This window comes from Rousettus aegyptiacus, unplaced genomic scaffold, assembly GCF_014176215.1.
Source record: "Rousettus aegyptiacus isolate mRouAeg1 unplaced genomic scaffold, mRouAeg1.p scaffold_m13_p_5, whole genome shotgun sequence".
In the NCBI taxonomy this organism is placed as follows: Eukaryota; Metazoa; Chordata; class Mammalia; order Chiroptera; family Pteropodidae; genus Rousettus; species Rousettus aegyptiacus.
The window spans coordinates 24,501,042-24,523,723 of record NW_023416308.1 but is presented as its reverse complement, the minus strand read 5'-3'; the positions used below and the strand labels follow the sequence as shown (position 1 = coordinate 24,523,723).

Sequence of the window (22,682 nt, the reverse complement as noted above, 5' to 3'; positions counted from 1 at the left end):
TCAAAGGGGTAGATAAAAGAAATTACAATATCCTTTTGTCCCCTCGGACTTGGTTTTCAAAGCTTTCATCTTGCTACTGACTCTTAAATACTATTTTAGATGCCGGAAGCTGAATGCTGAGTTTCTCTTTTCCATTGTTACTTGCAGAAACGACATAAACTCTTCCAGAGGCAGACAAATGCCTTGAGCTGTCTAGGAAAAAGTCATAGACACAAAGATGTGAAAGGGATAAAAAATCTCATTTATGTTATTCAGAATATTTTTTGGAGTTCCTCTGTGAAGTTCAAAACCAATGTCTCCCAATTCTTCTCCCCATCCTTCGGCTCATTAGACTATGCAGTGGACCTTTAGTTCTAGAAACCTGGCCTTCTCAGGCTTTCTTCAGGATGTAAAAAGAATATTTGGATAGATAACTACTACATTTATAAAACTAAGACCAGAGATAGAGACGACCCAGAAGGGAGTTAAAAACTTTGGTCTCACCACGATATAAAGATCCCTACAAAAATGAAAAAGACGAGGTAAGTTGTTGTTGGCGTTGTCATTGCTGTTGTTTAAAACGTCATCTTTGTAACAGAATTTTTCAGAAACTCTACTGTACCAAATCTTCATCAATCCTCCCAATAATTCCTATAAGGAGGCAACTGTTTCCCCATTTCACTGATATGAAATTGAGGGTTAATGAGAGGTGTGAGCCATCCTGAGATCACAGTTAGTAAGCACACATTCCACTGACAGCCCTTGTGAGAAGTAATGATGGGGTAGGGCAGAGCTAGGGTGACTCTCCTCATCACAGCCTGAAGTGACCAGACTGTGAAGCTAGTGACAGAGCCCAGGATGCTGGCTAATAGGGTGCCGCCTCCATCCTTGCTCGGACATGTTCTAGGAAATAGGCTGGAGGCAGGGGAACGAACGGAGTGGCTTCTGGTAAAAGGTCCTTAGCATCTGTGGAATTCTGTGATAGGAAAAAGAACCACAAGTAGGACCAGACAGGTATGAAAATGATAGAATTCAGGCCATTTTCAATCTTCTTTCCTTGGGACAAAACAGGGGTTTTCCATTTCTTCAGCAGTTCTCTGGAGTCTCCCATTCCCGGGCCTTTTGAAAGTTCTCTCCCTCCCTCTTCAGAGCTTATTGCATGCAGGTCTGTCCCTGGCACACGCCATCTTTCTCAGGAACAAGGAGTGTGAGGCGGAGACAGGATGAGTTGGGACACAAGGTCCAATTTAGTGTGTGTCCCAGCCCAGTCCCCACTGAGCTCACCCTCATCTCCCCCTGGTAGTGGGCACAGTGTAGCCAGGGAAGAACTGGAACCACAGGGACCCATAAGGTTGGCATCCTCACTGAAGATTATCTCTTAAGCAGATACCCCCTCTGAACTGGGGATGTAAGGCTTTGAAACTAGAAAATGCCAGGTCTGAAAGAGAGGAAAGAACAAGCCCAACAACACACAGAGCTCTGTGTATTCAGAGGGAAGTTGGCAGAGCTGTGCTCGGGCAGAGAAACTCCTAGTGGTACAAAGAGACGTGCCCAGAGTGGAGAAATCATGCTAATTGTCTGCACCAGAGCTGGAGAACGCCACCCAAAATGAAGAGAGAAAAGGGAGCCCTGTCCAGAGCTTTCAGTGCCCTGCGCCTTGCTCCTTTTGTCTACCTTCTTCTGATCCAGACAGGTAGGAGACCAGAAGGGTAAGAAAGGGTCTGGAGAAGGGACTGGGGCTTTCAAAGGAGAGGGAGGGGAGAGTGGAGGCCAGAATGCCTTTGGGGCGGGAGGAGGGGAGAGAGCTCAGCTGCCCTGGGAAGCATCTCAGTGAATTCAGGCACTAGTGTTGAATGTATTTCTTCATTCTGTTGCCTACTCCCCAGCCCCTGCCCCCTCCCTCAAAGGCTGCATGACTTTGGAGCTCCCACGGCATTCAGGACATTAGATGGAGGGCAATGAGCCATTTCTTATGGGATGTCTTGTCGGCGTGGGCCAGAGCAGCATTCTTTCCAAGGATTATGGTGGGGCTTGGAGGAGTGGGGGATTCTTGGTTTTGTGCCTTCCCAGCTCCCCCACCCTGGGTTCTTTGTGTGTAAAATATCGAGAGATATAAGAAGCTTTGGAGATAATGAGACTCCTGGTTTAGGATAGTAATACCAACCTACCCATAACTCACCCTACACCATAGACAGCTGCCTCCTGTACCACCCCGCCAACTCCTTGGAGAATTCATCTTGTTTTATCTGTGTGTGTGTGCATGCGTGTGCACACATGCACACACACACACTGTTCCAGAGAGCCCATGAATTCACGATAGTTGGGCAAACAGATGCAGAGATCATTTTAATAAAATGCAGAAACAATTACAAGTCAGATATGCAAAGGATGCCCAGGATCAGAGAGAGGTCACCTACCCCATCAGGAAGCCAGTGCTAATGGTGCAGGGATGGGAAAATATCAGGGAACATCTCCTGGAAATGTCTGCACTACATTTTAAAGGATGAGAAAATAGGCAGGTGTGGCAGTGGGCATTATAGTTGGGAAAATGGGCAAATGTCAACAGCTTGAAATGGTATCCCGTGTTTAGGAGCAGCCCAGCCATTCACGGCTACTAGAGAAGAAAGTGTGATCTGAGTTAGGCAAGAGCCTTGTAAACCACACTAAGGAAACTGGAATATAGTCTGTAAGCAATGGAGCAGGAGGGCATTGAATGGTTTTAATCTGGGGACAGGCAGGGCCAGATGTGTGTTTCGGAAAGCTCACTCTCCAGTGGGGCTTTGGAGGGGAAACTGGAGGCGAACAAGATAGAAAAGGAAAACTGTATTCATTTCCCAGGGCTGCTGTAACAAAAGAACCACAGAGCAGGTGGTTTAAACAACAGAAATTTATTGTCTCACAGTTCTGTAGGCTAAAATTTTGAGATCAAGGTGTCAGCAAGACCATAATACTCCCTCTGATGGTGCTAGGGAAGAATCTGTTCCAGGCCTCTCTGTTAGCTTCTAGCAGTTCCTTGGCTGTGGCAGCATAACTTCAATCTTTACATGACATTCTCCCTGTGCCTGTGTTTGTGTCTAAATTCCCCCTTTTAATAAGGACACCAGTCATATTGAATTAGGGGCCCATCCTTCTCCAGTATGACCCCATCTTAGCTTACCTTTGCAATAACCCCATCGCTAAATAAGGTCACATTCTGAAGTACTGGGAGCTAGGACTTTAAGATATGCATTTTAGGGGACACGATTCAACCCATACCAAGGCTATTGCAATAGTTCAGGAGAGAAATAACATAGGCTGGAATTAGAATAAATATAGAAAGAATGAGACCGGTTGAGATAATATTTTGGAGGGGAAATTAGAAACTAGTGATTGATAAGAAGTGGGAAGATCCAGAGAGGCAGGTAGGGTTTCTGTGTGAAACCTTAAACAAACAAACAAACAAACAAACAAAAATGGGATAGGGTTGAGGATGTGGTAATAAATATTGTCCATGTAGACATTGAAATGCCTATAAGACATCTGTGGAAAAATGTTGGATGGCCTAAGGTAAGGAGGACAGGAAAGTCAGCCCATAAGTGAGATTTAAAACAATGTGAATGGATAATAACACCTAAGAGGAGAAAATGGAACACTGAATAACCCCAAGATTTGTAGAGGAAGGCAGAAGGAAAAAAATCCCACCGAGGTGACCAAGAAAAAACAGTCACAGAGACAGAGGTAGAATTAGAAGACTGTGGTGTCCAGAAAGTCGAAGGAGTTGAGAGTTTTCTGGAGAATCAATATAAACTGTATCAAAGAGGTTTAGTATAATAAAGACCTAAAAGAGTTGGTTACATATGGCAATTAAAAGGTTACTGTTAGCCTTGGCGAGGGCAGTCAGTGGAAATTACAGCGAGTTGAGGAAATAATGACAGCTGCAGGTATGGAGACATTGAATTGGGAACAGGAAGTACATATGAAACATATAAATCATAAATATCCCTAACCTCCTTCAGGTCATCAAATGGTAAGGAAAAAATTATAGAAAGACATTGCTAGTCAATGTGACTAGGCAAAAATAAAACATGATAAAGAATCTGAAGTGTGGGAGACTGTAACAATAAATAGAGCAAAAAATTCTAAATGTAAACTACGTTCATAAGATATTAGTTATGGCCTACAACAGGTGAGAGGTAAGTCCTGAGTCAGGTCATTATTCTGCTGTGGACTCAAGAGCAATAAAGTGCTGAGATTCTATAAGGAGTTTCTTCAATATATTAGTTAGGAAAATGCCAACTTCTGCAACAAATAAATCCCAAAGTTTAAGTTCTTGGCCTTAACCATGTAGTAAGTAGTACAATGCAGTTTCAGGGTAGGCTTGAGATGAGGAAGGACTCTGCTCCGTGAAGATTTTCAAAAACCAAGCTAATGGAGCTCTTATCAACTTTGACATGTGTTTCCAATGGTCACCCTGAGGTTCGTCTTTGTTTCTTTCAGGTAGAGAATTTTTTAAAGTTTGATAGAGTCCTGTGAATGGCACCTATCACTTCCACTGGCTCATTGGTTAGAACTCAGTCCCATAGCCACAGCTAACTGCAAGGGAGGCTGGGGAATACAGTTTTTAAGATTGGCACTTAAAGTGGGGCTGGACCATGTCTCACTGGCTCCCAAAGAATTACCTTAATCCCTTTACTTAAAGTGGGGCTGGACCATGTCTCACTGGCTCCCAAAGAATTACCTTAATTTCTTTACTTACGGCAACAACCATCAAGCCAGCCTAAGCAAGTAACACTCAATCTTTAATGCTCTGTCCCTAATATGGACTAACAAGTTTTTCCTCAATTCGGCACAGTCCAATTCATGGAAAATTCAAACAAGACTTTTCTAGAGGCTAGGGCACTATTTTACAGATACAAACCCAGCATGCCATAAATCTAAATAATCTGATTTGCAAGATGTTACTCTCTGGGATCCTAGAACAATTCCATCCTCTCGAGACTCAATAGGAAAAAGTCTCTTGCCTGGGTTTCATCCTTTTAGATCTAAGATCACCTCCCCCTTGTAGGTGCTGTCTTTTTTTTTTTTCCAATTAAAAATTACATACAGGAAAATGCATTTAGCATAAGGCTACAGTTTGATAAACTTTTAGCCCCCTCGATCAAGAAGTAGAATACTTCAGTACCTCAGAAGTACCCCCATACTATTTCAGTTACAATTGCCCTCCTCTCAGGGTTATAGTGGCATCCTAACTGCCAATACAGAAATCATATGTACACATTCTTTTATGTCTGGACACCAAATTTGTAATATTCAGCCATATTGTTGAAATTGTAATTCGTTTGGTCTCAGTGCTGTATAGTACTCTATTGTATGACTATATCACAATTTCTTTATCTATTCAATTTTGATAGACACCTTGGTTGTTTTCAGTTTGGGGCTTTATGAATAGAGTTGTTAAAACATTCTAGTATGTGTGTCTTTTGGTGAACAGATACACACATTTCTTTAGGGGAATATACCTTAGAGCGGAATTGCAGAGTTATATGTGTGTGTTACGCTTTAGTCGATGAGGCCAAACAGTAAATAAGAATTCCAGATGCCAATGTCTTCACCAACAATTGTCTCCTCTTTTTCATTTTAGCACTCCTAGTGAGTATGAGGTGGTATGAAATTATGGTTTAAAACTGCATTCCATGGTTATTAATGAAGTATCTTTTTCACATATTCATTAGCCTTTTGGATATCCTTTTTGTGTGTGTGTGAAGTACCTGTTTCAAGTCTTTTGCCCATTGAGTTTTCTGGATTTTTTTTTAAATATTTATTTGTGGGAGTTTAAAAAATATATTTGGGGTATGAGTCTTTTATCAGATATATCTGTATTACAAATATCTCCCACTCTATGGCTTGCCTTTTCACTCTCTTAAAAGTCTTTTGGTGAACTGCTCTTACTTTTATTATGTCCAGTGTATCACTTTCTTCTTTTATGGGTACCACACTTTTGTGGCTTTATAAATCTGTGTCTGCCCTCAACTTGTGGAGATATTCTCCTATGTTTTCTTTTTAAAATGTTATTGTTTTACTTGTCACATGTAGATCTACAATCCATCTAGAACTGATATTTGTGTAAGGTGAGAAGTAAGGGTCAAGATTCCTTTTTTTTCATACTTGGCCCAACACTATTCATTGGAGAAAAAATCCTTTTCCCATTACACAGTAGTGCCACCTTTGTCATAAGTCGAACGATTATATATGTCTGATTGTGGGCTCTCTTATGCTGTTTCATTGATCTCTATCCTTGTGCCAATATTGCAAAGTAAAAACCTCCTATTATTTTGATTGGTAACATATTATAGTTTTAAGTCAGTTTGAGAGAATTGGCAGCTTAACAACAGTGATTGCTCCAATCTAAAACATGGTAATCTCTGTGTGCTATCTTAATACTCTTCAGCTGGGTGCATCTACACTCTTTAGGGTATAGATAAAAACTACCAAGACTCCTTTCATTCTGGTTCCCAAGGGCCTCCTTCACAATTTCTGTTCTCTGCTTTTCTCCTACTTTCCTGAGTGACTGACACTTAAAATATTTTCAAACTCTTGTAGGTTCTTGTAGGACCCAAAAGGACAACAACGTAAGGATATAACACAATAACGCCAACACATTTACACTCAGTGAGGCTCCTATACAACACTGCTGTAGGAGAGAGCATGTTTTCTCAGAGCATCATTCATCAGGAAGGATATTAAAAAATGAAAGCAGAAAGCAAGTTTGTTTGTTTGTTTGTTTGTTTGTTTGTTTTAAGAAAACCATGCTGTGTCCTTCCCTTGAAATACTGTATACAGTTTTGGCCATCACTCCTCAAAAAAGAAATAATAGAGTTGCAGAAAGCCCAGAAAAAAAGGATATCTGATAGCCAAAGGGATGGAGGGACTTCCTTATGAAGACAGATCTAAACAAAACAAAAAAACCTTCACATAAAAAAAAGGAATATAACTGAGGTCTATGGTGGTAGAGAGCATGGATTAGGTGTATATAGATCGATTCCTAGAATACATGTTTGGCACCAGCTCACTGACACTTTTAAAAGGTAAATTTAAGGCAAATACTGGTGATCTTTTGCCAAGCATAAAGAGGCACACAAAAAATAGTAGATGATAGTTTCTATAAAGGAAGAGACTATTAAAGAAACCCAAGGCTATTGGCAGACACATTCTTATACTTTAAAACTTGACATTGCTTGGTGTCACAGCAGGTCAAAAATCTTGCTTGACAAGGGCCACCTACCTGAACCAGTGTGGCACTGTTTAAGTTGATAGGCACATCTTGCTGCGATGCCAATTTCCTTTCATTCATCTTCCGGTGGGAACAGAGACTTTCTACATAATGATGCCTCAGAGACTTGAGGACAATAATTAAGTTAATCGCTTCTCAAGGTTCAATAGTCCTAGTCCCTTTTATTTCCACTGTGGGTCACAATTGTTAGCCCTTGCCTCATTTCTGTGTCCTGCTTTGGCAACTGTCCCAGTTCTCTGTGTCCCTTTAAAATAGTGGAACCCTGAATTTAATACAGACTCCAATTTTGGCAAGAGTTTCGGGAAACAGTGTTTGCTCAGCAAAAATGTTCTCTTTGTCAGCTTCTGAGAAAGACTGCTCCATTCACTTCTGAACACATATACATACATCCCTGCGTGTCATGCACAGTGATAGTCCCAGCACCAAAAAGAAGTGGAAAGGATTCCCCTTCCCCCCAGGAGGAAGTTGCCCATCTAGGGGAGGGTGAGGCCTATGGCAATCCATATTCTATAGCTTTCTCTGGTGTTTTTACCTGGAAGAATTAAGTTTAAATTGGCAGAAAGAGCAGAGTTGAGGGGAGGAAGGCATCAGAAAAGGACCACTAGGACCTTGTATCTGATAGGAGAGAGAAGCTCAAGGAAAAGCCAAGGGAAGATAAAGGGGAGAGATGGAATCTTTTCTACTTTTCTTTGGGGCTGGGACTGTCACTGTGCATCTTCCTGGAAGGAGGAAATAAGAGCCTCAAAGTCTGGTGCTTGGGGTTCCTAAGCTCCAGGATGACTCTGCACATAGAACCATCATATGCATATCCCACTGCTTCAACTAAGTCCTGAGGGAGGGGAGTAGATGTTCCCCAACCATTTGATCATCATCGTCATGGCCTTACAAAGCACAGTAATTTTTTCCCCAGCCACCTCAAGTCATACAGACCAAAGTTTATTTGCCTATTCAGGAAAATTTAAAAGCTTGCTTTTTCTAAATCAAGCCAAGTCTAGGATCTAGCAATTGCTAGGCAGGAAATCCCTCTAAATAATCACAGAAACTAGAGCTAGAAGATCACATGGTCAAATGGATTTCAGTGTGATACCCAGGGCCATAGGGATTCATAGCAGCATCCCAAGTTATTGCAGAGGACAGGACTCTGGTATTCTCCACCTCTTCTACCAAGTCAGGTGAGCTGGAACTAGATTTCATATCTCTTCATTTTTATATAAGGTTTTATGGGAACAAAATACCTTTAATAAAAAATATTTGAAAATAGATTTTGTCTATTTTACTTCCCTCAAATTAAGACTCTTCTCAATAATGAGCATATAATGTTCACACATACGACAGCTTTAATCATTAGAGTAGCCTTACTTAAGGTTTTATGATTCTAGCATACCTGGCAAATAATGAATATCAGAGTTGGGGAGGCCCTCAGAGACCATCTGGTCCCACCATCTCATTACACAGAGGAGGAAACTGAGCACAAAGAGGTAAAAGAATAATCAATTGGTCTTTCCATGACCACTTCTAAAAATAATGAGCCCACTACTTAATGAAGCACTTATCCTAAAAATGGATCAAATATGTTTATTAAGTTAAATTTGCTTTGATCTCCACAACAAACCTTTTAGTTTAATTGCCTCCTGGTTTGGTCTGGGTCTTCCAAGCACCAGAAGAGGAATAAGGAATGGAAAGATACAGCTCAGCTTCCCCACATCTAAACTGCAGCAGTAGCAGAGTGAGAAATAGGGGAGAGAAAGAAATAAGAAGCAGCTGGGAGCACAGAGAGATCAAGAACCTGACATGTATGTGTCTATTCAGCTAAATTCAGCCCTGTTCCCAACTACTATCCTCCAGAAGACCCTCTTTTGTGTGGTTGTACTGCTCTACAAGGCCAGGTGAAACAAACAAACAGCATCCATTCAGGCCCCAAAGCTCCTAAGAGATCTCTGAAATGTGTGATGTGTCTCTGGATGGAGCAACCATTGGACAGGATGGTGAAATTCCAGAATTACAGGGCTGGAACAAACTGATGAGATCATCTGAACTACCACTCACTTTACCTGTGGGAAAGCTGAGCCTCGAACAGATAAGTGACTTCTCATAGGTCCTAAGTCAACAATGGGGCCCAAATCTTTGATACTCAATCTTGTATTCTCTTTGCTGCACAATAACTAACACACATATTGTGATTTTCCACTGTGAACTTGATACGGCAGTTGCTCTCATTATTATTGTTTTCTAAATGAGAAAAGTGAGGCCTAGAAAAGTAACTTCCCCAAATCCACACAGCCAGTAAGTGGCGGAGCCCAATCTTACAAGGCCTTCTGATCCCAAACTCTTCGTTCTACCCATTCCAAATGCCTCTTCTGTAGGGGATGCAAACTGGGCAGGAGTTTGGGTGAATTTCCGAAACCATCTACTCAGTTGCAGGGCTGTTCTGCACAGGGCAGCCCTGGTAAGATTCTACATGCAGCTGAAACAAGGATGGGAGAAGTTCTTGGTCTGACTGGAGAGTGGCCCAGTTGTCTTTAGGCCCCTAAACTTCCCCTTTATTAGCACTCTTATGATATACTCCTTTCTCTGTGAATCTATGTCTCCATGCTTTCTCCACCATCCCACCCAACTCCACTCTCCTGGTTCCCAACCAAGAAGAACGTCTGACAAATTCTCCATAAAATCTGATGACTTACAAACTACAGGGGTAGGGATGTCTGTCTGCTTTGCTCATTAATATATCCCAAGGTCATAGAACAGTGCCTGGCACACAGGAAGTACTCAAGAAATATTATGAACGGAGCATACAGGGAGGGTATGGGTGAGCTGGAATCTTCCTCAAGAGAAAGGCAATGAGGAAAACTGCCAAAAGCAGAGAGACAGATAAAAGGACTGCAGGCAGTGGGATGGGTATGAGGGATGACAGAGAAGCAGAAGGGCCCAGAGGTACAGTGGGAAAAGAGATGGCACCAGAGGGTAAGAAAAAAGAACTAAGTGTGAAGGGCCCAAAAGGCAGAGGCATGAAGAGATCAGAGGACCTGAAGATGGGAGTGGGTAAGGAGCCAAAGGCCTGACGCTACCCTCGCCCTGTGAACCTGTTCTCAGAGCCCCTGCAAGGAGTGAACATCACCAGCCCAGTGCGCCTGATCCGTGGCACGGTGGGGAAGTCAGCCCTGCTTTCTGTGCAGTACAGCAGCACCAGCAGCGACAAGCCCGTGGTAAAGTGGCAGCTAAAGCGGGACAAGCCGGTGACCGTGGTACAGTCCATTGGCACAGAGGTCATTGGCACTCTGCGGCCTGACTATAGAGACCGCATCCGCCTCTTCGAAAATGGCTCCCTGCTTCTCAGTGACCTGCAGCTGGCTGATGAGGGCACCTATGAGGTTGAGATCTCCATCACCGATGACACCTTCACCGGGGAGAAGACCATTAACCTCACTGTAGATGGTAAAGTGCTATGGCAGGGAAGGAGACAGGATTAGGATTGGGACTAGGGCTAGACCTTGGGAGAACAAGTACAAAAGCCACTTGGGAGCTGAGAGTGAGCCTATTGGATATTAGAAGTTGGCAGACAGGCTACAGTTAACACGTATAGAGGGCTTACTATGGGCCAGAACCTATTTTAAGTGCTTTACAGATATCGACTCATTTAATGCTTATAATAACATAGGGATATTATTATCATGATCCTCATTTTGCAAAAGAGAAAACTGAGGCACAAAGAGGTTGAATAATTTACCAAGTCATGCTGCTAGTAAGTGATAGAGCCTATATTTGAACCTAGGCAGTCGTATTTAGGCTTTTTTGTTTCAGGCTGGCTCAGTTTAAGAAATCTTAAAAAGGTATTTGAGAAGAAAGGACAGGAAGACCCATGAAGGCGGGGGCTATGGCTGTCTTGTTCAGCATTGTACGCCCTATGTTTAATAGGTGCTCAATAAATAGCTGGTAAATAAATGAGTGAGTGAGTGAACGAGTGAATAAATGAATGGATGGATGGACAATGGTGACGAACTGGACTGATGATCACAAATGGAGTTGTGCTGTGTTCGAAGGTAGGGAGTTAAGAAGGGGAAGGGAGAAGCTTTTTTGTCCCGTGGCTCACAGGCTCCCCACCCCCTGGGCTTAGTGCCCATTTCGAGGCCGCAGGTGTTAGTGGCTTCAACCACTGTGCTGGAGCTCAGCGAGGCCTTCACCCTGAACTGCTCACATGAAAATGGCACCAAGCCCAGCTACACCTGGCTGAAGGATGGCAAGCCCCTCCTCAATGACTCGCGAATGCTCCTGTCCCCCGACCAAAAGGTGCTCACCATCACCAGGGTGCTCATGGAGGACGATGACCTGTACAGCTGTGTAGTGGAGAACCCCATCAGCCAGGGCCGCAGCCTGCCCATCAAGATCACCGTGTACAGTGAGTCTCCCTGCTTGCCCTCCCTTAGAACGCAAAATCTTGACAGGCAGGTGCTCATGAGAGGCTACAGACATTCCAGACAGAGGGAGAGAGAGGTAGATATGAGCCAACTCTCTGTGGAGGACAGCAACAGGTGGGAAGTGGGCTCTGGGCAAACTCTGCCACGGGCCAGCCATACTACCTGGGGCTCCTTTTCTCTTCCATCCACTGCAGGAAGCTCTCCTCACCACACCTGGTGCCTTCTCTGAAATTTCTCCTATCTCTCTCTCTCTCTCTCTCCCTAGGAAGAAGCTCCCTCTACATCATCTTGTCCACAGGAGGAATCTTCCTCCTTGTGACCTTGGTGACAGTCTGTGCATGCTGGAAACCCTCCAAAAAGTCTGGGTAACTCCCTAAGTTCCACATCCTGAGCTCCCTAATTCTTCAATCCATCCCAACCCCAAGCTCTCTTCTTTTCTTAGGTTTAAATGCCTTTCCCCTCAGGGCCCTGAACCTCTTCCCAGGAGATCCATCTCACCACTGTGTGTATTGTGTACAGAAACACCTTCTCCACTCACAGTCCCTGGCAACCCAGCACTGTTAATAATGGTTTTGTTTGCAGGGCACCTTTCATGGGCTAGGAACTGTGGTTGTGGTTAGTGTGATGCCTTTTAAGTATGAGTACCTGCAGTTTACAGATAAGGACACTGAAACTCAGATTGGTTAAATGACTTGCACACAGCCACAATGATAGTGACAGACTTATGATGCAAATTTAGGTGTGATTCATTCCAGCCCATCCTTCTCTTACAAGCCATCAAATCCCCACTGTGTCCCGTCCCCAGACCTCTCCCTGCTCACACTCAGTAGCTCTGTTCATGGGATGCTGGGTTGATTTGCAGGAAGAAAAGAAAGCCGGAAAAGCAAAGCTCCCTGGAATATATGGATCAGAATGATGACAGCCTGAAACCAGAAGGTGAGCTCCCAGCTGCCCACTCACCCGTCCCATCGGCACTCAGATCAGTGGGCTGCTGGGAAAAGGCAGAACTGGGCAACAAGGAAGCCAGCTCTGCAGGGACCCTTCCTCCACCAACTGCCCGAAGACTACAGAACAGGGAGAGGTGCGGCCAAGGTAGGAACCCAGGCGTTGCCAATCCTTTGGTGGAGGTTGTGGCATGGCCTTTGACAGGCCACTTGGGAAGCAGAATCTAGATGCTGGCTTGTGGGAAGGGTTCCATACCTGGGTTAGCCACCCCATTCTTTGCCCTGTGCAGCAGACACCCTCCCCCGAAGTGGAGAGCAGGAGCGGAAGAATCCCATGGCACTCTATATCCTGAAAGACAAGGTAAGTGGGTGCCTCACAAACACCAATGAGCCCCCTACCACCTCCCGGTGCCACGTAGCCATACTATATTGATATCTCTTTACAGTATTCAGAATAACCTGAGAAATAGTTGCGTCATGCCCGCTCTAGAGATTATAAAAATAAGGCTGACTTCGGTGAAATGACTTGCCCAGTAACAAACAAGGAAATAAGCTGCAGGTCTAGGATCCCACCCAAGTCTTTGGACACCAACTCTGGTGATTTCCCCACTGCTCCACAACTAACTCTGTTCATGGGGTGCTTTTCATCAAGATAGGAAAGAGATTAACGGGACAAAGCACTGAAGTTAATGCATTTCAACATTTACTAAGCACCACGCTAAATGTCGTGTATTGCAAGAAAACCCAAACTATTCCTGCCACCTTCCAGGAGGTGGGAGTGTGGAGGGAACTATTTCCATCACCTCGGTCTCCTCAGCGCTCTTGGACACCAGGTGCGCCCCCAGAACGAGTCGCTGTTCGCTGACCCTGGCGCGTGTCCTTGCAGGACTCCCCGGAGCCGGAGGAGGACCCCGCCCCGGAACCCCGGAGCGCGACGGAGCCCGGCCCGCCTGGCTACTCGGTGTCGCCGGCAATTCCCGGCCGCTCACCAGGGCTGCCGGTGCGCTCCGCCCGCCGCTACCCGCGCTCGCCCGCGCGCTCCCCCGCCCCGGGCCGGACGCACACGTCGCCGCCCCGGACCCCGGGCTCGCCCGGCCGCTCGCGCACACTGCGGACTGCGGGCGCGCGCCTGATCCGCGAGCAGGACGAGGCCGGCCCGGTGGGGATTAGCGCCTGAGCCGCCCCGCGACCTGCCCTCCCCCGGGGGCGGTGGGGAGGCCGGAGTCGCCGGGAAGCTAGGCGAGGGGAGATCCACGCGGGGGCGCACGGGTCTCGCCTGCGGAAGAGTGTGAGCGTGCGCAGCCGGGGGATGCTGCGGGCCGCGGGAGAGAGACCTGGCAGTGAAACCGAGTCGCGTTTGCTCTGGGTTCACGGGCCGTGCTCTCGTTGGATGTGGGCTGTGCACCCTTAGGACCATATAGATTATTAAATTTCCGGCCTAGCCCCCCAAAGGTCTTATGGGAACTAACATCAATAATCTAACCCCATGACTGTCCCCAGCTATTCCTAAGGAGCTCTTACGCTTCCCACCCGCTTCCCTTCCCTCCGAACAAACGCCTGGTTCCTGGGACACTTTTCGCAAGCCCAGACTACAGAGGCCATTTGCCTAAAACGCACAACTGTTATAAACTATGGGAAGCTGGATCCTGGTTACTGGGTGTTCGGGGCGCTGTTCTGAACGAGGGAAGGCAGTGCCTTGGAAGCACCCTTCTCTGGGCATCTGGCACCTCGGTAACTCTGGACTGGTGAGAGAGGACCTCAAGCACATTCCTTTGCCCCCTGACCCGGGCCCTAGCAAGTACAAAGGATTCGAGCCCCCGTGCTTGGCCTCCTCCCAAAGCCTCCCTCAGCGGCGTGCCAAGCGTTCTTTCCGTCTCTATTCTATATTCTCACTCACTCCCCTGGTCCAAAAAGCTAGATCAAGTGAAGAGGTGATTTTTTAACCCCTCATATCTAAGCCTTCTCCTTAGCTTCCTTACAAAACGAGCCTTTGAAACAATCATTATCCCCAGGAAAAGCTGTTGGGCTTTCTCCAGCTGTGGGAGAATAAGGTTTGACTTTCCAGAGAAATGATGGGGGAGGAGGAGGCTTACTGCTCCCAAGCATGTCAAGGAGACGTGATCCAACCCTTGGCCTCCGCCTCCGGAACCTGCCCTGCTCCCAGAAGCTCAGATCCCAGGAGACAGGAGAAGGGCGACTCCCTAACCGTACAAACATCAAAATACAGAAAGATTGGGCCACTGTGTAGTCAGGCCATGCCCACGCCCTCCCCCCTACTCCTCCCGGCCTCTGAAACAATTCACAGGAAAGACAATAATCTGTGTGAGGAGAGAAGGTAATTAAAAAGCTGGCAGAGTAGGCCCTCTGTGTGTACTGACCTCTTTTCCCTAATGCCTCTAGGGGTCCTTGAATTCCTGGCCCCTCCCCAACCCCTAAACTGCAGCTCTGACTCTCCACCACCCCACAGAGCAATTCGCAAGGCCATTGTCTCCACCTTCACACTAGGGCAAGTTTGGTCCCCGCCCTCAGGGCAACAACATCTCTAGTTGGTCCCTCCACCCTTACCTGACAGTACCCCCTCCCAGCTCCCTATCCCTGTGCACTTCTCCAGGCTCATTTGAGCAGGTGTGCCTTCGCAGCCCCCCTTAGTTTGCCAGAACTGCTCCCCTAACCTTCTCAGGTGCCTCATCCAGAATGAGATAAAGCAAGTGCCTAAGTTGCTCAGGCATATGGGAGTTGCAGAACTTGGAGAAGGGGTACATGCTGGTCAGCCTTGAGGGGCAGAGGTGAAGGTTAGGTGAGAGGAGAGCAAGCCCCACTGCATTCCCTGGTGCTGAATCCCTGAGGGCCGGCTTCCTGGCTCAAGCCAATCTGCCTTAAATGGCAGGTGGAGGGGAGAGGGTTACTGAGGAAGTGGGTTTTGTTTCTATTTTGTTTTGTTTTGATCTTTATCTTTGTATTACTGGCATCTAGCAGAGTGCCTAGCACATACTGGATGCTCAATAAACTTGATGAAATGACAACTTTCTTCCACTTAAGCAAGGAGAACAAAACAGTTTTAAAACACCAGTTATTCCCTTTTCTCTTTTCTTCTCATCTCCCTTCACCATCCTTCACCCTCTTTGCAAACCCCAAATTGTCCATTCCAAAATTATCATCATTCACCCATTCATTCATTCACTCAGGTGTTCTTTCATTTATTCAAAAATCTTTGTTAATCTACATTTACCAGGCCCTGTACTAGACAGACGCTGGGGAAACAGCGTAACTATGCCATGACTCCTGCCCAGAAGAAATGTCATGGAAGAAGACAGATGAGTAAGCAGATTATTACAATACGGCATGAAAGATGCAGTGATGTAATTAGATGCAAGGTGCACTGGGAACACACAGGAGAGTCATCTAACCCAGATTAGGAGTTGTCAGCAAAGTTATCTTGGAGAAGAACAGGTCTGAACTTAGTCTAAGAAAAATTAGTTAATCAGGTGAAAAAATAAAAAATAAACATGAAAGGACACATATTCCAGGCAGAAGGATCAGCATGTATAAAAGCTTAGGAACTGTAAAGTAAGTCCAGAATACTTTGCACTCACAAAATGTGCATTTCCCAGGGGCAAATGTGTATATAGCCCTGTAACAGAAGGCTAGAGTTGGACTTGTGACAAGGGAGGAGAGTTGAACCTGAGACTCTTGGATTAAGCTGGTATCTTAGAAGGGGCCTCCAGTTGGTAGTATCCCAGACTTCTAAAATAAAAATTCAAATCCTCTCTGGAGAATATCATCTCCTAAATGTTTCGGAGATTAAGATCAACCAAAGATGAGTTGACAATGAAAGGTCATTAAATACAGCAGGAAACAAATCACCATGAATGAGAGTCAGCAAACTAAGAAGCAATAGATTTAGACCCCTGAGACCTTCAGATATTGAAATTATCAGATATGAAATATGAAATAATTATGAAATACTTGAAGAAATAAAAGACAAAATTACAAAAATGAACAAGCAGCAAGAGACTAGCAAAGGTGATCTAATTTGAAAAGGAACAAAATAAAATTTTTATAAGTAAAAATATAATTTATTGAAATAATGTAAATAAAAGAGGTAAGCAGCATATTAAATACAGCTGAAGAGAGTTATTTAATTGGAAGATGTATCTGAAGAAATTTTTTGAAATAAGACATAGACAAGGAGATGAAAAATATGAAAAAGAGTGATTAAGGGATATGATGTGTAGAATGAAAAGCTCTAACACATAAAAGCTCAAAGGAAAGAATAGAAAGATGGAGGAGAGGTAATATTTTAAGAGTAATGACTGTAATTTTTGTCAAGCTCATGACAAACATAAATATACAAATACAGGAAGGTTAACACGCAAGGTATATAAAAAGACTTTCGCACCTAAATAAATGCAGTAAAACTAGAATATATCAAAGACAGATCTTAAAAGTAGTCAGAAAGAAAAAGATGGGTCATATACATTTAGATAACATAATGAAAATCATTAGAAAGTAAAATAGTATCTTTTAATACCTAAAATGCTACACCTAGCAAAGTAATCTTCCACATAAAAACTACAAAAACAAAAAGTACAGTTTATCATTAACACTAAAAGAACTTCTAACAGAAATATTTTAGGAAGAGGGTAAATTATTCCAAAGGAAAGATTTGCGATGCAAGAAAGAATGGTGAGCAAAAAGATGAATACAAAGAGAATGGCAAATCCAAATGGCGCCTTATAAAACGATAACAATAATATCTAATCTGTGATTTCCAAATCCTGACAAATACAATACAGGGAAATTATAGCATATAAATTGAGTAAGGGTGAATCAGAATGAAACTACTCCAAAGTCCTTGAATTTTTTTGTGAAAGGAAAGTGAATAAATAGTAACTTCAGATTTTAAGTATTCAGGGGAACATTATTGGGATAACCACTAAAAGAATAGAATGACAGAATTGGTATAAGTTCCAAACCAATGACAAGGAAAATAGAATAAAGAAACAAACACACACTAACTCGATCAATTTTTTTAAAAGCCAAGAAAAGAGAAAAAGAAAAGTGGGACAATAGAAAGCCAAAAATAAGAGGGCAGAAACAAGGCTAAATAATAGATTACAAATAAATTATAAAGGGCCTACATTCATCAGTTAAAGTACAATCTGTTGTATTTTTAAAAATCTAGCACTGTATGTTATTTAAATAAAATACGCCCAAAATAAAGATTTGGAAAAGCTGAGTAAAGTAGTAGAAAAAGAAATACCAGGCAAATCATGAGCAAAAGGAAGGTGGGGTAACTATTGACATAAAACAAATGAACTTTGAGACAGAAAGCCTAATTAATAGGATGACTGTACGTCCTACTCGCCTAAGACAGTCCTAGCTTGCTCCTGCTATCTAGCATCATTATTACTGCACACTCTCTGCCCTCAAAAAGCATCCCAGTTAAATAGACAACCTCCCTTATTATTAGGAATAAATAAGATGCCTTGAGTTTGGGTGCAAATAATTTATTTTAGGAAACATTAGTAGGATAGTAAGGAAGTGGAACAGGAAAGAGATTAAAGCCAATAAAGACTTTTTGTTGTTTGTTTGTTTGTTTTGTTGTTGTTGTTGTTGTTGTTATAAAACCCATTAACAATGTGGGAAACCTTAGAAGACTGTCAAACAGATTTTAGGATAATCCCAACTGGGAGACAAGGAAGCAGGGTGGTATTTATCCACCAAATCCCCATCCATCATTGGTTTAAGGCTACTTCTGGAGTCTTAACTCTCAGGACTTAGCTTGCTCTGCATTTGGTCCAAATGTGTATTCCAAACAGAATTGCAGATACTAACAGAAAGAAGCCCTCAATGTAGAGGTAAATTCTGAGGAGTTACAAATGGAGCCTCAACAGGGTCTGCTACAGAAGTAACTGCATAATATTAAAAGATTTAGTTCACTAAAAAAATTTAAAACTGCATTGTATGTACCTAACCTCTAAATATAAGAAGTAAAATCAATAGTGTTATAAGAAGAAATTTTAAAATCTACATTTGCAGTGAAAGATCTCAACATACCTCTCTGGAATACTAATTGGTCAAACAGGCTTTAAAAGATAGTAAAAAAGTATAAGATTGTAATAGTTTAACATACAAGCTTGGTTTTTTTGAAAATGTATATAAAAGTCTACACCAATTAAAGATTTATTCTTCTAAAAAACCTATGAAGTGTTTTCCAAAAATTGACCTTATGCTAGAAAGTAAGGCTCAGTAAATTTTGAAGAATTGATATCATACTGACTATTCCCTGACCACAAATTAAATTAGAAGTCAACAGTAAAAAAAGTTATATAAAATTCCATTGATTTGTATATTCAAGGACACAATTCTTAATAAGTCATGTGTGAATAAAGAAATTATGAACAAAACTTTAAAACATAAGTCTACACAAAAACTATAAAACTCCTAGAAGATAATAGAAGAAAACCTAGCTGACCTAGGTTATAATAAAGACTTTTAAGATTCAACACCAAAGGCGCAACCCATGAAAGAAATAATTATAAGCTGGACTTCGTTAAAATAAAAAATTTTTGCTCTCTGAAAGACAATGTCAAGAGAATGAAAAGACAAGCCACAGACTGGGAAAAAAAGTACTTGCAAAGGACATATTCTATAAAGCCGTATTATCCAAAATATACAAACAAAAAAAACTCTTAAAACTTAACAATAAGAAAACAAAGAACCCAATTAAAAAATAGGCAAAAGTCACGAGCAGACTTCTCACCAAAGAAGATATACAGATGCGAAATAAGAATATGAAGAAATGCTCCAAGTCATATGTTATCAGGAAAATGCAAATTAAAACAACAACAAGATGCAACTACACACCTACTAGAATGGCCAAACTCTGGAACGCAGACAACACCAAATGCTGGTGAGAATGTGGTATAACAGAAACTCTCATTTATTGCTGGTGGGAATGCAAAATGCTATAGCCACTTTGGAAGACAGTTTAGCAGTTTCGTACAAAAGTACATATACTCTTACCATACAATCCAGCAATCACACTTTTTAGTATTTACCCAAAAAAACTGGAAACTTATGTCCACATAAAAACCGGCATGCAGGTGTTTTTAGCAGCTTTATTTATAACTGCCAAACTTAGAAGCAAACAAGATGTCTTTCAGTAGCTGAATGGATACATTCAGACAATAGAATATTATTCAGCACTGAAAAGAAATGAACTATTAAGCCATGAAAAGGCACAGGAGGAACCCTAAATGCATATTACTAAGTGAAATAAATAAATCTGAAAGTCTACATACTGTATGATTCCAGCTGTCTGACATTCTGGAAAAGATGAGCTATGGAAACAATAAAAAGGATGAGATGTTGACGGGGGCTAGTGGGAAAGAAGAGATGAATAAGCAGAGCGCAAAGATTTTTAGGACATTGAAAGTACTCTGTATGATACTGTAATGATAGACACATGTCATTATACATTTGTCCAAACCCATAGAATGTACAATACCAAGAATGAACCCTACGGTAAACTATAGATTTGGGGATGATTATAATGTGTCGATGTAGGTTCATTGTAACAAATATACCATCTGGAGGGGGACATTGATAATGGGAGAGGTTATGCATGTGAGGTTGCAAGGGGTTAGATGGGAAATCTCTGTGCCTTCCTCACAATTTTGCTGTAAATCTAAAACTTCTCTTAACAAAGTTTTTTTTTTTTTTGCTCTAAACCATAATCAAATACTATATACCAAAAGTTGTAAGATGCAGCAAAAATGTCACTAAGAGGAAAGTTTGTGGCCTTAAATGCTTATATTTAAAAAGCAGAAAGCCTGCAAATTAAAGAAAGCACCAAACCTAGAGCATTAGAAGAGAAACAATCAAACAGAACCAAAGAAAGTAGACTATATGAAATAACAGAGAGACAGCAGAAATTAATGAAATTTTGAAAGAAAAATATAGTACAGAAGATCAATTGAACCTTCAGTTCTCTGAAGATTATTGAAAAAGTAAATCTCTAGTGAGATTGATCAAGGAAAAAAAGAAAAGACAAATGATATTGTGAATAAAAAAGGAGAAAATAATTACCAGTAAAGTATAGATGGAAAAGATAATACAAGGATGATATGAACAAAATTAATCTGAAAACAGGCAAAATGGAAAAATCCCTAGAGAAGTTTATCTTACCAAAACTCACCAAAAACAAATTGGAAAACCTGACTAGTCTTGGAACCATTAAAGAATCAGAAAAAGAAATGAAAATCTTCCTACAAGGAAAATGTCAGCTCAGTTGCTTTTATAGGTAAGTTCTACTAAAGGTTCAAGAAACTGATAATTTCCATCTTGTACAAACTCATTCAGAAAATATAGAATAAGTACTCTGGAATTCACCCTTTGAGGCCAGTGAAACTTTGTGTCAAAATGAGACAAGGAAAATATGTGGGGAAAAGTTATGGGTCAATCCCACCAACATATGCAAAATATTCTAAACTAAATATAAGCAAATGAATCCAAGAATATGTAAAGGGATATATATTGTGACCAAACTTTATGCCAGAGTTATAAGAATAACTTTCAATTAGAAAGTAAATAAATATTATTCATAAATGTCATTCACTACCTAAACAGATTAAAAGAGAAAAACTATCTCAATAGATACCCTGCAAAATTATAAAATTTAATATTTAATCATGATCAAAAGCTCTTAAAAATGAAAATAAAAGGAAACTTTTAAAAACCTGATAAGCAGTATCTACAAAAAAGACAGCACATTTCATTCTTAATGGTAAAATATTAGAAGTATTTCTTTATAGATGAAGAAGTAAACAGATACATTCACAGCCATGCCTTGTATTCAACACTGTACTGGTAAAGCAAGAAAAATAAACAAAAAGGTATAAAGATGGGAAATAAAAAACCAAAAATGCCATTATATTTAGATTATATGAAATTTCAACATAGAAAACTCTGAAGAATCTACAAACTATTAGATATAACATTAGAGTGTTTCGGTTTTTTATTGCTCTGTAACAAACCACCCCCAAATGTAGTAACTTAAAAGAATAACCATTTTATTTAATCACAATTCTTTATGTCAGTGATTTGGACTCTGGGTAAATCATTTTCTGGTGAGGTTATTTATGTGATTATATCACCTGGCATCTTGAACTAGAACTGAATGCCTAAAATGGCCTCATTCACATGTCTGGTGATTGACACTGGCTGTTGGCTAGTAGGTTTAGAAATTCTCAGCTAAAATATCTCATCTCTGCTCTATGTGGCTAAATGAAGCTTCTTCACATGGTAGTTGCAGAGTCGTGTTTCAAGAGGTCAAGAGTAGCGGCTGCATCACTTCTTGAGGTTTAGACTTGCAAGTTCCACAGCGTCACTTCCATCATATTCTGTTGATCGAAGCAATTCACAAAACCAGCCCAGTTTCCAGGGGAGGGGGAAAAGATTCCACTTCTTTATGGGAGCAGCGACAAGTATTACAAATGGGCAAGCATACAGGGTGGTAGGGATTATTGCAACTATCTTTGCAAATAATCTCAATGCAAGGTTTAACAAGTTAGCTAAGAATACGTTTAACAAAATGTGCATTAAGATCTATGTAAAGCAAATTATAAAACTTTATTGAAAGATGTTAAAGAAGGCCTGAATGAAGAAGGAGGTGTGCACATTTACAAATAGGAAGGCTTAATGTTATGCAATGTTAGTTCTTTCTATGTATTCAACTGATTCTACAAGTTTTTCAAGGAACTTGACAAGCTAAAAGACACAAGGAGAGTAGAGACAATACCTGTTTTGTGCCACTCTAAGCCAATCAATAACCAATACTGCGCCTGAACTGGTCCTCGTGGTTCTTACTATGATTGCAAGATGCCCCTCAGCAGTAATCATCAGGAAACATCGAAAAAGATAAACGTTTATCACTCACAGGACCTGGATATTACACAGCACACCTGGGGCTACACAGCAAGGTCATGGGTCTAGGGTTTCTCAGGCCCACTTTTGGTGAATTTAAAACATAACAGCAGGGAGTGGGGTGTCTCCATAGTGTAGTGGTCATAA

At 42.0% G+C, this 22,682-nt stretch overlaps 1 protein-coding gene across 2 annotated transcripts; it reads left to right on the top strand.

Moving 5' to 3' along the window:
- The first annotated feature begins 1,147 nt into the window (after window positions 1-1,147).
- HEPACAM (hepatic and glial cell adhesion molecule) lies at window positions 1,148-18,088 on the top strand. 2 transcript variants are annotated; one of them, XM_036221470.1, is made up of 7 exons: window positions 1,148-1,672; window positions 10,340-10,681; window positions 11,361-11,642; window positions 11,927-12,026; window positions 12,524-12,753; window positions 12,899-12,966; window positions 13,492-18,088. In XM_036221470.1, the coding sequence occupies exons 1-7, from the start codon at window positions 1,588-1,590 to the stop codon at window positions 13,780-13,782; spliced, it is 1,398 nt and encodes a 465-aa protein (XP_036077363.1). In that variant the 5' UTR covers window positions 1,148-1,587; the 3' UTR covers window positions 13,783-18,088. The 2 variants fall into 2 exon arrangements, with proteins under 2 accessions (XP_036077363.1, XP_036077362.1); XM_036221469.1 differs by having other exon boundaries at window positions 1,197-1,672; window positions 12,896-12,966.
- Window positions 18,089-22,682: the final 4,594 nt, after the last annotated feature.

Coding starts and splice junctions, on each gene's coding strand:
- HEPACAM (XM_036221469.1), top strand. CDS start 1,588: ATGAAGAGAGAAAAGGGAGCCCTGTCCAGAGCTTTCAGTGCCCTGCGC. Junction 12,027..12,523: donor AAACCCTCCAAAAAGTCTGG/GTAACTCCCTAA, acceptor GTTGATTTGCAG/GAAGAAAAGAAAGCCGGAAA. Junction 12,967..13,491: donor TCTATATCCTGAAAGACAAG/GTAAGTGGGTGC, acceptor GTGTCCTTGCAG/GACTCCCCGGAGCCGGAGGA.